This window comes from Lathamus discolor, chromosome 9 (assembly GCF_037157495.1).
Source record: "Lathamus discolor isolate bLatDis1 chromosome 9, bLatDis1.hap1, whole genome shotgun sequence".
In the NCBI taxonomy this organism is placed as follows: Eukaryota; Metazoa; Chordata; class Aves; order Psittaciformes; family Psittacidae; genus Lathamus; species Lathamus discolor.
The window spans coordinates 6,849,120-6,863,658 of NC_088892.1; the positions used below are offsets into that span (position 1 = coordinate 6,849,120).

General features: G+C 38.7%; 1 protein-coding gene across 2 annotated transcripts in view; it reads left to right on the top strand.

Moving 5' to 3' along the window:
- ATRX (ATRX chromatin remodeler) overlaps window positions 1-14,019 on the top strand; it is an 81,881-nt gene extending 67,862 nt beyond the window's left edge. For both annotated transcript variants that reach the window (XM_065689148.1, XM_065689149.1), the window contains exons 31-35: window positions 7,462-7,611; window positions 8,413-8,538; window positions 9,491-9,586; window positions 10,138-10,266; window positions 11,086-14,019. In XM_065689148.1, coding sequence (XP_065545220.1) covers window positions 7,462-7,611; window positions 8,413-8,538; window positions 9,491-9,586; window positions 10,138-10,266; window positions 11,086-11,364 — 780 coding nt within the window. In that variant the 3' untranslated portion in view covers window positions 11,365-14,019. The remainder of the gene's footprint in view (window positions 1-7,461; window positions 7,612-8,412; window positions 8,539-9,490; window positions 9,587-10,137; window positions 10,267-11,085) is intronic.
- The last annotated feature ends 520 nt before the right edge of the window (window positions 14,020-14,539 follow it).

Genomic DNA, 14,539 nt, shown 5'->3' on the forward strand with positions numbered 1-14,539 from the left:
ATCTGTTTAAGGACATGGGGTATTTGATCTTCGAAGAAGAGTGCTGTGTTTGCGCTTCAGCGCAGTGTTCTTCACTTTGAATGGAGGTGAATAGCAGGAAACACAGTAAAATATGTAATAAATACAACGGATGGTATAACGAGCTGGGTAATGAGTTTCCCTTCAGTGCAATTAACTGTGTGAGAAAAAGATCCTCAGATAAAAGACAGTTTTAAATCGGAAGAAACAAAAATACTGTTTCACACAGTTTGAGTGAATAGAAGTTTTACTGCAGGAAGCTGTGGAAACCAAGATTCCATTAATGTCTAATGTGAGTTGGTGGTAAATGAACTTTGAAGTTCACAGTGGTTTGCTTTCAGTGAGGCCTGCCTAACTCTATTTGTAATGGATGTGGCATGTGTAGTAGTGGTTCATTGTCACTGCTCTGGATAATGAACCACTATGCAGCAGGATAGTGGTTCGTTATCCTATGTGATTCTTCAGGAACTGAAAAAAATTCTTAACCGAATTTAAAACTAAACCCTGTAAGTTTTACAGGAGGGCAGGAGTAAACTTCAGGGAAAATAATAACTGTTTCAGGAACTTCATTCGTCTTTTCCAAGTCAGTTTGTATTTAAGATGAGGCTATGCTTTTGTACTTTGTCTAGTTTATATATTCTTGTGCATGTGGTCTGCTAAAGACACAAGCTGTTGTGCAGTTATCTTTGCTTCTTTTACTGGGTGAATAACTAGTAAACAGTAACACGTAAATGTGTGGCCCATAGTTAAATGGTTAAATTTCTAAGTTACAGCTGTGTTTAGGTCGTTATACAGTGCATGTGGGGAGGGTTTCCAGTTTGTAAGTCTATTCATTTCCAAGGAAAAATGTTATATTTTCCATTCTAGACTGTCTGTAGACGACTGTGATACCATGTAATAGATTGTGGTCAGGCATCACATTGGCCTTCTTAATAGTTAAGCCATTCTCTGAAACAGTCTCTTGGACCACCTACAGCGTCAGTGCAGCTGCCGGGGGGATTTAGGAAGTGTTAGCCCTCTAAGTGTTAGTAGCTGTTGCACATGCATTTTAAAGCCTTGAAAACAAACTTTAATGACTATATCTAAGCCTCTTTTTATTGCAGTGTTTCTCACTGTAAGCAGGAAATTGTAGATAACAGAAAAATTGATTCTACCTTTTTTATACTATGCTGTACATTTTTATTTGGGCAAATTGATTTTTTTTTCTTTTCCTTCCTAAAACATCTTCCTTTAGGTTGTAATTAATAGTATTTTGATTTTATGTTCTTAGTTCTTTTATGCCATGTACATCTGTGATCCACAAACTCCTAGATAGCGCATCACCCTTTGCTGTTACTGCTGCTTAAGAAAATAAAAACAGATTGAAAACCTGTGAAGCAGCTGAGCGTGTTCACTCAAAGCATTGATCAGTCCAATGCAGTAATTCCATTTGAGAGTTACTTGTTTTCTTTTACAATAATCAATTAATGATTGAAGTATAATATAAAAGAGAAAGATTATAAACTGCCAACTCCTATTATCATTGTTTGAAATATTAGATTCTATATTAATTCCCTTCCAACCATCAGTGTGAGATTAGTGTAAGTGAAGATCAATGCAAGCTTTTAAGCCAAGTCCCTGGCTGGAAATAGATCAAATCTGTGTACTGGAATTCTCTGTTTTTTACATGGCTTTAGCAAATAGTGTTGGCTGAAATTTTGTCCATTTAAAGATGCGTGTCTTTGTACACACTGTGTACGAATTTCTAATCCCTTTTTTAATTTGTTGGTTGAAAAGACTATAAATCATCTTGTAGATTAATCTTATTTTAGCAGTCCTAATAGCCTCATGGAATATGGGAAGCCATCCATTAACCCCCAAATACTCTTTCCTTTTCTTTGTCCCCCGAATTAGTCCTGGTAGTGTAGAATCATGCTGGAGTTGAAAGCTGGAGGTGTGAAGTGGTGGAGGATGTACCTAACTCCCAGCATGGGTTGGCAGAGTAGCCTGTGGCATGCAGTGTATCTGGTGTTTTCATGGGTCATTGGTGTAGTTGTGGTGAAAACCTCTCTAAAATGTCAGGGGGGGAAGTGTTCCTGGGAGTGAATAAAAACCAGGTGTCATCATGTCAGGTATTGATTGTGATCTGGGCTTTGGGCAGGGAGTCTGAGGCAGGAGCGGAGTGTCCCCTGTAAGGCCATCAAGTACACACGAGTGGTGAGTTACCATGAATGAATCGTGGGTAGTTCAGCCCAGGGGAGATGCCAAGTGAATAATTACATTCAGGGTGACTTCTCTGCTCGTTGGGCATTGACCTGCTTTGCCTGGATGGACAGTGCTTAGTGCCAAGGTAATATATGGTCACAAAGGAATTGATAGCAGAGAACTCCATTTCATTTGGTGCTTATGTTTACTATTTTGATGATCCTGCTTTTATTGTTACTGGTTTTGGCTGTGTTTGTCTTCCCTGTGCAGTTCAGCTGAGTGGGATAATTTACTTTCATTTTATCCACAATTAAGATTCTTGCTCTGCACACAAAACCTGAGCTAGCCCAGCAGTTGCAGTGACTCCTTCTTGGATTCCTGTCATCTGTTTAATTGAATTCTGGCTCATACCTTATTTATAATACTGTAAGTTTAACTTCTATTTCCTATTCTGTCTTTTTCTGATCTATCCAACTCCCTAAAATCCTACATAAATAATCAAAAGCAAGTATCAGCTGTAGGAAGTAGTGCAGTGGATGTTATTCTTAAGGTTATTGATCCAGAAAGTTGACTAATCCTTATTTCAGTGTAATTTTAGCAGAGATGCATGATTTACCTTTATAAAACTTTTTAACAATTAAATGAATTTAACACACTCATAGCAAATAGTCTATTTGTTGATATGCTTATGCGAACATTTTATTGTAATATAGATTAATTTTACAGCATTTGGGGATTAAAGCTTTCTTTTCATGGTGGTGCATGACATTCTGATGCTTTGTTCAGGGTAAGTTCAGCACACCCAATCTGATCTCTGCAGCTCTAGACTGGAAACAAAGGCCACTCCAGCTTTACCTGTATTACTCTTCCATCACTGAGCTGTCTATCCCTTGCTTACAAAGACTGAGCTCTTCCTATATAATTACCAGCAAAGCGAAATAGGCATTTAGGCTAAAAGAAGACTTTAGTTCTGCCTTTTACAGGTTTTGTGTGTAATTGTCTCTCTTTGTCTTCAGGCTTCTTTTTACATCTTCAAAGCATAGTCTGTTGAACAGTGTTATCATGGTGTAATTTTACTGTTGTGCAGACAGTAAAGTAAGGGATTACCTTTGTAATCCTTAGCATTGGTCTGAAATGCACAGTAAAAAGACATAAATATACTTAAAGCGTAGGTGTGCTCTAATGGTGGAGATGCAGCTAGGCTCTGAACAGGTATTCTCAAATACCTGTTCTTTCAAACGTTTTGAATGCACGTTAACCCTTGGAACATGGGTGCAAAGCTGTTTGAAAATAGCATTTTAGAATTGCCCACTTTGAAGCATAGGAATTCTGAATAGAAACAAGGTGAAATGTTTTCCGTCTTTTCTCCAGCCATCTAAGCATGAATGTGAGAAAACTTGACGGGAGAATAGGTTTTCTGCTGGATGTCAGAGAACGTCTTGACTTCAGTGACACCCCACAACAGGAAGGTTCTTTAGGTGTGCAGCCGGGAATCGTATATGTGGAGAAGGAAGAGGAGAGAGGTTGAATGTTTCATGTAGAAGTCAATGGCAGATTGTCAGTGTGCAGTTTTCCTGGAAGTTTATCAAAGTTTCATGTCCAGTTTTAATTTCAGCAGCAGTTTTCTGCCCTTTGTGGTCCGAACAAGACCTTCAGGTTGCCAACGAGTGCTGAAGAACCAGTGTGTGTGGTTCTCAGGGGAAATGCCTGTTGCCCTACAGCCATAACTTCATAGTGCCTTTTCTCTGCCCTTACCCTCTGAAACACCCTTAAATAATGTGAATATTTGGTTTTAACAAAGTATGTGTATTAAGAATGTTGCTCACATGAATTATTAAGTTGGTCTTAACTTCCACTGCTTGATCTCATTCATCTGCAATCCTTGCAGAGTTGAAAAGCACTACTTTAGAAATTCAGTCCAAAAAAGGTGTAACGGGTGTCTTAAATCCGGATAATCAGGCGAATTTGCTGTATTTAAGTCTAGAAATAATTAGTGTATATGGGCCATGAGTTCTATGCAGCTGTGGTGACTCATTATCTAACACAGACCACAGGTATAAGCAGTTTGTGTTACTATTTCTGTAGAGTAGCAATTCAAAAGGAAAAGATGGCGTAAAGTGAGAAAATCGCGTTTATTATGATTGTATTTTGGGCACTACGTTTTGCTTTGAATTTAACGGTGGATCTCAGGTGCCTTTTTTTAATCAGTCTGATTTATGACTGGGCTATTGCTTTGTTGTTTTGGTTTGGTTTAAATTCTTAACTTCGGCTCTCACAGGCTCTTAACACTCAGCTCCCAAATGATTGTGTGCTGAGGGAGCCTTGGCTGGTGGCAGCTAAGAGGAAGAAGGGTTTTCACCACAAGCACTGATAGCTGGACTCAGTGATCAGTGCAATACTTGTGGCTTGCCTTGGCCAATGCACTACATATTTCAGACCAGTGTGGGTGAGGTAGGAGCTGGGCAACGACAAAATGGGGCACTGCCTGTCCCTCGGAGCTGGCACTTTGCATCCTCTGTTCCTTGCTTATTCTTCCCCACATCAGTGTGTTTGGAGTCACAGTCACATTTTTATGTGGAAGGAAAAGTTGGCTTGGTTGAGGTCATGTAATGCAGATGGGAAAAGCAGATTAAAATAATAGTTGGGATTCAGTTGGATATAGGATATCATTACTTTATACTACCTCAGGACATAGCCAGGGCATGTGTTTTACTGTAGTTCCGTACTGGGGGATAAGTCTGTGAATTTGGAAGGCTGTTGATCTCAATCAGAATAATTGGCTGCTTATTTAAATTCATTTTTATTTTTAACCCTGGTATTAAATATTCAATTGGTTGAGGAAAAACTTGTTTATGAATTACAGCACAGCTCATAGTCCTTCATGGAAGATTTCCTTTCTAATACATTTGTCTCTCCATAGCATGTCCTTTCCATCAGCATTTAAAAAAGACAAACCTCGTTTTAAAATTCAACCCCTTTTTTTTTCACTATCTCTTCATATTTTCGTTCATCACCAGGATTCCATCTGAATAAACCAGTTGATAACCATTGTTCTATCAACAGGCTACAAAAAGGAAAGGGAATACTTATTCTGATGATTTTTTTTGTGTGTGTAAGGTAGAATTTATTGGTTTTATCATTGTAAAATTAAACAAACTCAATGGCAGCACCTTCCACATCCCAGTTTTCAAGCTCCATCATTAAAGTTAATGCAAAATAAAGTTTAGACAAAGAAAAGCAAACACACAGTTGGATGTAATGTAAACCACATTTTGAAGGCTGTGCTGGCTGGCTGAGTGTGGATTATATTCCAGTATTGTTTTCAATACTAGTGTTACCATGGAAGTTAATGCATATGCATGTCCGGGAGTGCTCACACGCTGATGTACAGCTATGGTATGCTGAGAGCACTTCACTTGTGTTAGCTTGCTTGACTTCTTCACCTACTTCCTCTAAATGTTTTCGTCATATCCTCTTGCTGCATCTCTTTTCTTGCTCTGCCTTCTCTCCCACCACCCCAAAGCCACCATTACTTGTCCTTGTGCCCATTAGTCCTGCAGATACTACATTGAATATTTTGCTGAGGAGCTGGTGATGAAAGCATTGAAAGCATCAATTCAGATTTAGTGAGACCAGATAGAAGGATGAAACAAAGACAATGGGTTAACACAAACACATGCAAGAAACCAACATCTGTAGCTGTTGTGACAAAACCACTGGTCAGGACTAGAGCATGCAGTTCCCAGTGTTGCAGAAATCTGTTTGCTTGTGGGTACAAGCCATTCTTACCAATCATTGTTCTGTCTAGATCATAAAATATCAGGGTAGGACAGTTTATATTCCTGTTTGCACAAATGCCTTGCAGAATAGGGGCACCGTGTGGAGTGCGTCCATACGCATTTGTGTACTGCAAAAAGTGTCTTCAGTGTATTCACTGTAATTCATTTCAGGGGTGGCCCAAAAGTTCATTGAGGTAATGGTTTTGTATTACGAACCTTTATCTGAGTGCTGGGGTGTATTGGAGCTTTCTGAATTCTGCAAGGTCATCAGTGGTACAAGTGCATTTGAAAATAAACCGTGTCCAGTAATGATCTCCAAAAGGGGCCTCCTGCAGTGCAGCGTGAGTTGGGTTTAGTAGTCTTGTAGAGCATATGTTCCTTCATCATCGCAGCATTACCTTTATTTTAACACAATGAGGCATCATCTTTGAAAATATTTTGTAGAGACTGAAATGTTTACTCAATGAGAATGAGTTCTGCAAACCCATTACTACCTACCTCGCAACACCAGCTTTTCACATTCGTTTTTTCTATCTGTTTTTATATCAGTTTTTCATTGAGACCACTATCTGTGGTCATGGGGCATCTGCAGTCCAGAACAAGGGCAGTAGCAACTTAATATTGTGCTTAGTGTCTAGTTTGGGTTTGTTTCATTTAGGGAATGTTGAACATGGTGGTAACTCTGCATTCAAAAAACACTAAGAGGATTTATGTATCATTTTTTGTATTAGGAATCTTAGGCTGAATGCTGAGCTATATTGGATATAAATACATATATATATGTGTGCGTGTATACACGTGTATATATAAATACAGATACATGTATGTAAAATGATATTATGCCTGTGGACAAAACCTTCACAATAGTTTGCCATTATAAAGGACATTGTAAATATCTTTGTTAACCTTAAAAGGAGTTAAGTGTTAGGGGTATTGTGGATTATAGAGGTCTAAATTGCAACCTGCTGATCAAATCCAGTTTATAGCAGTGACTTGACCTTTCTTAGCCCAGATGGGTAAGGGACTGTTTATCTTGACATGTATCTTCTGTTGAATGCTGATGGACAGTTGATGGACCAAAGTACTACTTAGCATTTTAAATCCAGTAGAGGTGTTCTTTCTGTATGGTAAATGCAGATTATTGATAGCTCCTCTCAGGTATCCAGCCTAAGCAAAGGAAAAATCATTGAGCACATTCCATTCTTTTTAGGTTCTTAAAGTACATTTATTGTTGTGGAATCCAAGTGCATTCCTGTGGTTCATTAAGTGATTGGACTGTCATCTCTGTAACAGATTGTTAATCCATTACCCTCCCTCTGAGGAAAACTGTACTTTTAAGTGATTTTGAAATTCTGTTTCTCTGTGGTCTGAGCTGCTCTTTGTGAAATGGGGTCGGAGCAGTAAGTTGGGAATGCACAAGGAGTAAATAGAGTAGAGCTCTTGAGTGACTTCTCGTTTTGTTGTCTCTTCATTTGAACAGGATACAATTCTGGCCGAATTGCTTCAAATCCATAAAGAGTATATAGTTGGATATCACGAACATGATTCACTCCTGGACCATAAGGAGGAAGAGGAACTCACTGAAGAAGAAAGGAAGGCAGCATGGGCAGAATATGAAGCAGAAAAGAAGGTAAAACTAATCAGGTTTACAGTATGAAAAAAAACTTGTGCTTCTTTTTCTTCCCTATTATTCCCTGTGTCTTGTTTATTTGATATTTAAGCAGGTGGCAGAATGAATAAAATGGTAAATTAGCTACAGGTTTGGGATTTTTTACTGCAAAAGGAATATGATAACTTGGTGTAACTGGAGTCTTAATAGCACAAAATTCCTGGAAAGGCCACGTTTGGTATTCAGATCTGAGCAGTCATCTGAAAGTACAAAAAGTCAGAGTATAAATTGCCAATGACCATCATGAGTGAACAAATGACAAATGAAATGGAGTATTGGAAAAAGGTTTTGTGAGGGAGAAGAAATAGATAGATAATACTGTAAGCACTGAAATTGCCCTATGAGAAATCCGTATGGGAGATGAGCTCTATATTTGTAATTTATTTATAAATTATGTATTTCACTTCATCAAAATTTGATTAGAGTCAGGTCAAACTCAGCATTAAGTAGTGGGTTTGCAGTATAAAAGTTAATCTTAAGGTATACTAATAAGCCTTGGTCATTTTCTTAGTGTACCAAATAATTGAGCTAAATTCTGGTATTAGTGAAGTCTAGAACTTTGGTTCTTTGATTAAAACGTCCTTTTGAGTTGAGGTTTGGAAAGGATCTTCAATATACTGAGGTTGGCCTTCATGGGCAGTGTGCAGGGCTTGTAGTCTTCCCTAAGGGCTGGTTTGTCTGTGAATGGTATCTAATGGGTCATTATAGAAGACCATGAATTATCAGAGTTATTCTAATGTAAGTGCATTTTGTGTCTTTAAGGGCTTGACCATGCGTTTCAACATGCCAGCTGGGACCAATATGCTTCCCACAAACTTCAACTCTCAAACTCCATATATTCCTTTCAATTTGGGTGCTCTGTCAGCCATGAGTAATCAGCAGCTGGAGGTAGGTACCAATCCAAGTAGTGTAACATGTCTGTGTTGCTCCAAGCCTACATGTTTTCTTTGTCACCAATAATGGATAATGTCATTCTTGAACATCTTGGTATTTACATTATTGTGTCCTATTTTTTAAAGGGCTTTTTTTGTGTGTGGCTATATTGAAGTCTAACTTGTAGGCACATAAACCTATACCTGTGTAGTAGTACCTCAGGATTCTGGAAGGTTACCTGCATTCTTTGTAGACATTAACTACCACATCTAGACATCTAGATGTCTCCATCTGCCTTCTGCCCAAGAAGGAATGGGAAAGAGGAGCACATGCTCTGTTCCTCAGTCCTCTCAGGTCCTGGTCTGCCTTCTTAGCTGAAGTAGTTGAGGGTGTTTCTTCCTAATAAGATGCCATGCTATAAACTGCAGAATGTGAAGCACCGTTGGCAGTTGTTATCAAAGTAGGTCTTGCGATACCTACTAGAGTCTGGGGAGGAGCCTGTGCTATAGAATTGAAAACCTCTAAAAAAGTGTGTAGATCAGGGAAACCTGAGCAATAATACACAATATATGCCAGTATTACGTTAAACCAGGTAATTTAACATAATATGTAATGTTTGAGCACACAGAATGAGTTGAAAGTTTAACAGCATCAAAGCCAGTACAACAGAAAATTTGCCTGGGTAGAAATGGAGTGCTCCTTTTATGATCTGGAAACCTTTGGCTACAAGAAGAGCTTTATACCAATACTGCCCACTGTATAAGGTGGCAGATTTAGTCATGCTGTTCAGTTACTCTATGCTGAAATTCACTTGTGTGGAAGCTTAGACTCACTGACTTGTGCAAACAGAGAAGAAAAAGTAATTAAAGTCTAGGTACAAAATGTAAAAATTAATAAAATTTATAAAAGGATGACAAATGTGTTCTTTGTACCTGTGCTTTATAATTAATTTCTGGTGTTTCCTCAGGACCTTATTAATCAAGGAAGAGAGAAAGTTGTGGAAGCAACCAACAGCGTAACTGCAGCAAGAATTCAGCCCCTTGAAGACATCATTTCAACCATAGTGAGTGAAATGGATAACTGTTTAGATCAGGACATGGGGAAAATGTTAAATAGTGTCAGAGAAAGATAATGACTATTATATATAGTCATTCAGCTAACTGATTTCATTATTAATGAATAAAATTTCCAGGTTGTATTGACCTTTATCCCTGCAGCTTGTAGTAATGCTCGATGGTATCTAGATGATATAGAGCTTTAGAGGACTGGCAGCTTAGATCCATAATTATTTGCCACACTCTGAAAATGCTGGTTTTCTACAAATAAGAATAATACTTACACATAAATAAGATGTATTTCCTGTAGCTTGTCCTTATCTATCAAGGTCTGCCATATTTCTCACTTGCTTCTAATAGTCAAGAGGTGTATTACCTTACTTAGCAGTTGGAAGAACTAGTAACTCATAGTTCTGATTCTGGTGAAGTATAACTTTGCATTTATTGGAAACTGGGATGTGATTTAACTCCTGATGCAACTCTGAACATAATGCAAGACCATTATGCTGCTGTTAAAATGAGTAGTGCCCATAAGGTTTTTGTTTTTTCCCCTTTTCAGTGGAAAGAAAATGTAACCCTCACGGAGAGCCAAGTACAGGCCCTGGCACTAAGCAGACAGGCAAGCCAGGAGCTTGATGTCAAGCGCCGAGAAGCCATCTATAACGACGTCCTTACTAAACAACAGATGGTAAAGTATCTCATGCCTATTTGACCAACTGTCCATGTGTGGACTGGGATGTTGAGTATGGACTGTGCATGTGTGTGTTCATAAAATCAGAGTATATGTTTAGGTAGAAAAATATGTACTTGTAGAACGTGTGTTTCAGTGGGCCAGGTATTTGCTGGCATTGTGATGTGGGGAAATGGTGACTTCTGCAGTGTGTTGGATTGCATTGCTCAGCCTGGTCAAAGGAGAATCCATGAGAAGTTCATTAAAAAGAAATACCAGTTTTTTCTGTTGGAGTAGTTTGCTTGAAGGTCACGAGGCTTAAAGAGAAACCTGATTCCCAGAGAGAGCTCAGAAGCCAACTTAATGAAACACAAATCTCAAACAGTATTGGTAATGGGCTTTCATCTTAGAATTATTCTGCAGAATCTGAAAGATGCTCACATGAAGTCAAAGGGAAGACTTTTTTCTTTGGCAAACAAACATTTAGTGACAGTCTGCACGCAGCACTTTGGAAGGGAAGATAAATGGTATCTGACAAATAATGTTGTAACTTATACCTGGGAATAATTTCACAGTATAGTGCATGTTGCCATAGCAACTTACCTAAATGTTGCAAGCAATACAATAGGCAAGTCATTAAGAGAACTTAGCCCTAAATGGTGTTACTAAATGGTTTCTACAGTAATCAACTTGTGAATACCATCACATTAGTGATGGTGATAACAATGGTGCTTTTTTCTTCAGCCACCCTATCCCTAACTAATTGATTTTAACTCTGAACTTGATACTTGTAGCACTGAGACAGGCACTTACAACAGCTCTACTTTCCCTTCACAGTTGATCAGTTGCGTTCAGAGGATACTTATGAACAGAAGACTACAGCAGCAGTACAATCAGCAGCAGCAGCAGCAGATGTCGTACCAGCAAGCAGCAATGAGTCACCTCATGATGCCAAAGCCTCCAAATTTAATCATGAATCCTTCCAACTACCAACAGATAGATATGAGAGGAATGTATCAGTCAGTGTCTGGTGGTATGCAGCCACCACCATTACAACGAGCACCACCCCCAATGAGAGGCAAAAATCCAGGGCCTTCCCAAGGGAAATCAATGTGATTTTGCACTAAAAGCCTAAAGGATTGTTAAAACCAGAGAAAGAACTTTTATTTTTTTAGGAATCAATGGCTTAACAGAACTCAACTGTAAAAAAAGGTAAAAAATAGTTTGGTCGGTCCCCTTTAATGCCATGTTCCATATTAGTGTTTCAGCTTTGTTTAACTAGGACATAATGTTTTCCCTGTTGTCAGTGATGTTGCCTAGAATCTTCTTACATATGTTGAGTACAGGAGATAACAAGTTGTTTTCAGTGAAAACAAGTCCTCCCGTAACAGTAGCATCTCCACAGGTTTCCTGTCTAAACTCCTATGCTTGCTTTTAGTGGCTGTGAAGCTGTCATCAGATTTGAGAAGCTTAGGAAGGACTGCAGGTCTGTATGTTTCAGTATATACCATATGTGAATTGTAAACAGCTGAGTTCTTGATTAGAGTTGATTCCTCAAATTATGGAATACTTTTCTGCTTACCCATTTCTTTATATTAATGGGAATATTACAAGATAAATAGTCTAGTTCCCTTTTGACTGAGGTCTGGACTCGTACTATATTGTCTATGCTGAATGAAACAGCAACTAAAAATACTCTTTGGAACAGAATTGAGTGCAATATTCTTAAGTACTACTACTATGAAACTTTTGAGTCGTGCAGTTATATCGAAACTGTGTACACAGCCTTAACTCTAGTGACTTGGGGAAGGCGATTGCTCTTCCCCAGGCTTCTGCCATTTTTTATTTTCAGTTCTGTGTGATGGAATAACAAGTGATGATCTTAGTTGGAGATGTTTTTCCTTCACATGCTAATTCACTCTACGTGGAGTCCAGTACAAAGCACATTTCTGTTAACTCCTTAATGCTGGTGCTACTGTCTTTTCCCATTGCCGGCAGTGGGAGACAGGCCAAGACAATTAAATTCCTGGTATTTTGGGGGTTAAAAATAATGATGGTGGCCAGGGTCAAACCCTGTTAACATAAAACAACTTTAAAATGGCAGAACCATTGCTGATACAAAATCGATGCAAAGAAAAGTGCTATTGCAACTTCCAGAGCTGCCAGAACAGCAAAATACCTTTTTCCTCTATTAGGTAAGAGTTTGGTTATGCACTCCTCCCATCCCCTTTCGTTTTGGGTGAAAACATGATTAATACACAAAGAGCTTGTTTTTGGTTTGTTTTGGTTCTTTTTGTGTAGACCATGGGTACATTTCTGGTTTGTTATATATCATTAGCACTCCCTTTACCCACTCTTTTTGTTCTTGTGAAGACCTACAAATAGGCTTTTTCTTTGCATATAGTTTGGTTGATTCTTTGCCTCCCCCCAAAAAAAAGAGTTTGTAAATCTGGGGATAAAAGTAAGTGACAGGAACATTGAGGCAATGGTGTATTGACTACAGAGAGCTCTGGAGGAACGAGCGGATGGAGGCGTTTGCTCCAGACATTGCTGGACCCTTCTGACTTGCTGACGTGAACTGAAAAGTGTTTTGGTTTCTGGGAAGTTTCTTGCAGGAGTTTGAGTTCTTGCCCTTGAATGGACACGTGGGTTTTTGCATCTGAATATGCAGATCTTACACAAGAATTCATTTTGCAATTGAAACTTGGTTTGCGATCTGAACAGTTTGTTTGTCCTGTTGCAAAGCCAGCTAACAAGTTGCTGTCTTGGACTCTTACTACAAGATACGGCAAGAGAACCTCAGTATGTTTGAGTGCTTTGCCAGTTCTGCAGTTCCATTTTATTGGGGGGGTGGGGGGGAGCAAAAAAGAGACGTGTTCACATGAGAAGAAACAAGACGCGAGACTTTTAAGACAAACATTTGAAGGCAAATGTACTCTGGGCAACTCTCACTGACACTCCTACGTGTCGTGAGTAAGAGAAATCCTTTCTACCAAACCTGGGAATGTTCAGTGGAGTTTTACAGTAACTCAAAGACTTAAATGTGGAAGTTTTAGGCAACATTTGAAGGCACATTTTTTTTCATTCTGGACACAGCTATGGATAACAGAAGACTAACCACGTAAGAAGAAATCAGAGATAAGCATTGAAATAACCCTTGGACCACTTTGCATACATGTTTCTCACTTGACATTTTAGCTGCATAACAATGTGCTTTGAGTATAACATCAAGCTTTAACAAATATTTAAAGACAGAACGTACATCAATAAGATAATAAAAGGCTCATTTTTGTATTTGTTTTTGATGTTTTAACTAGATGAAATGGCTTAAGATGACGAATAAAAATGTTGCTTGTAATACAGTTTTGCCTGCTAAATTCTCCACATTTTGTAACCTGTTTATTCCTTTGGATGTAAAGCGTTTTTGCTTAGTATTGTGATATTGTATATGTTTTGTCCCAGTTGTATAGTAATGTTTCAGTCCATCAACCAGCTTTGGCTGCTGAAATCATACAGCTGTGAAGACTTGCCTTTGTTTCTATTAGATGGCTTTTCAGTTCTGTATTAAATATCTTAAGTACTATAGAAAAGGTGTCCCCTCTTCCTCTAAGGCTGTTTTGTAATATATATAAGGACTGGAAATGTGTTTTTAAAGAGAAGAAGCATTCAAGTATGACGATATACTATCTGTGTTTTCACCATTCAAAGTGCTGTTTAGTAGTTGAAACTTAAACTATTTAATATCTCATTTAATAAAGTGACCAAAATACATCAACGTGCCTTGTGCTACATTCACAATACAGGGTTAACGCCGCAGGGAAACAGGCCGAGAGCAAACGTGGCTTTTGAGAACCGCTCTGCGAGTTGAAGCTCTGAGTTTTGCTGCACTGAGAGGTACCCGTTACTGGATGTAGCCATTAATGTTGTTGAGGGGAAGTGGTTGTGGTCCAAGTTTTCTAATTACATTAACTAATAACAGCTTCTGCAGCCAGTCTGTCTGCTAAAAATAGAGTGAGTTATCACCCAGCCATGATACAGCATTATGTGTGAGGTGATGGTCTACTTGGTCCAATTAGAAGAACCTAATTACATATTTTATCCTTATAATTGTACTTCTCCCTTTCTTAGTTATTAAATCTCACCTGTTGGGTAAAAAATAACCCTCCCTATGCAAAAACCAGCATGAAGGTTGTGTTTTGAATATGCCCCTTACTTGTTCCCTGTACCTGAAGTTCTCTGGTAGCTCCTGGCCAGGGTTGCAGCCCCATCGCTGCCTGGATGTGTCTGCTGG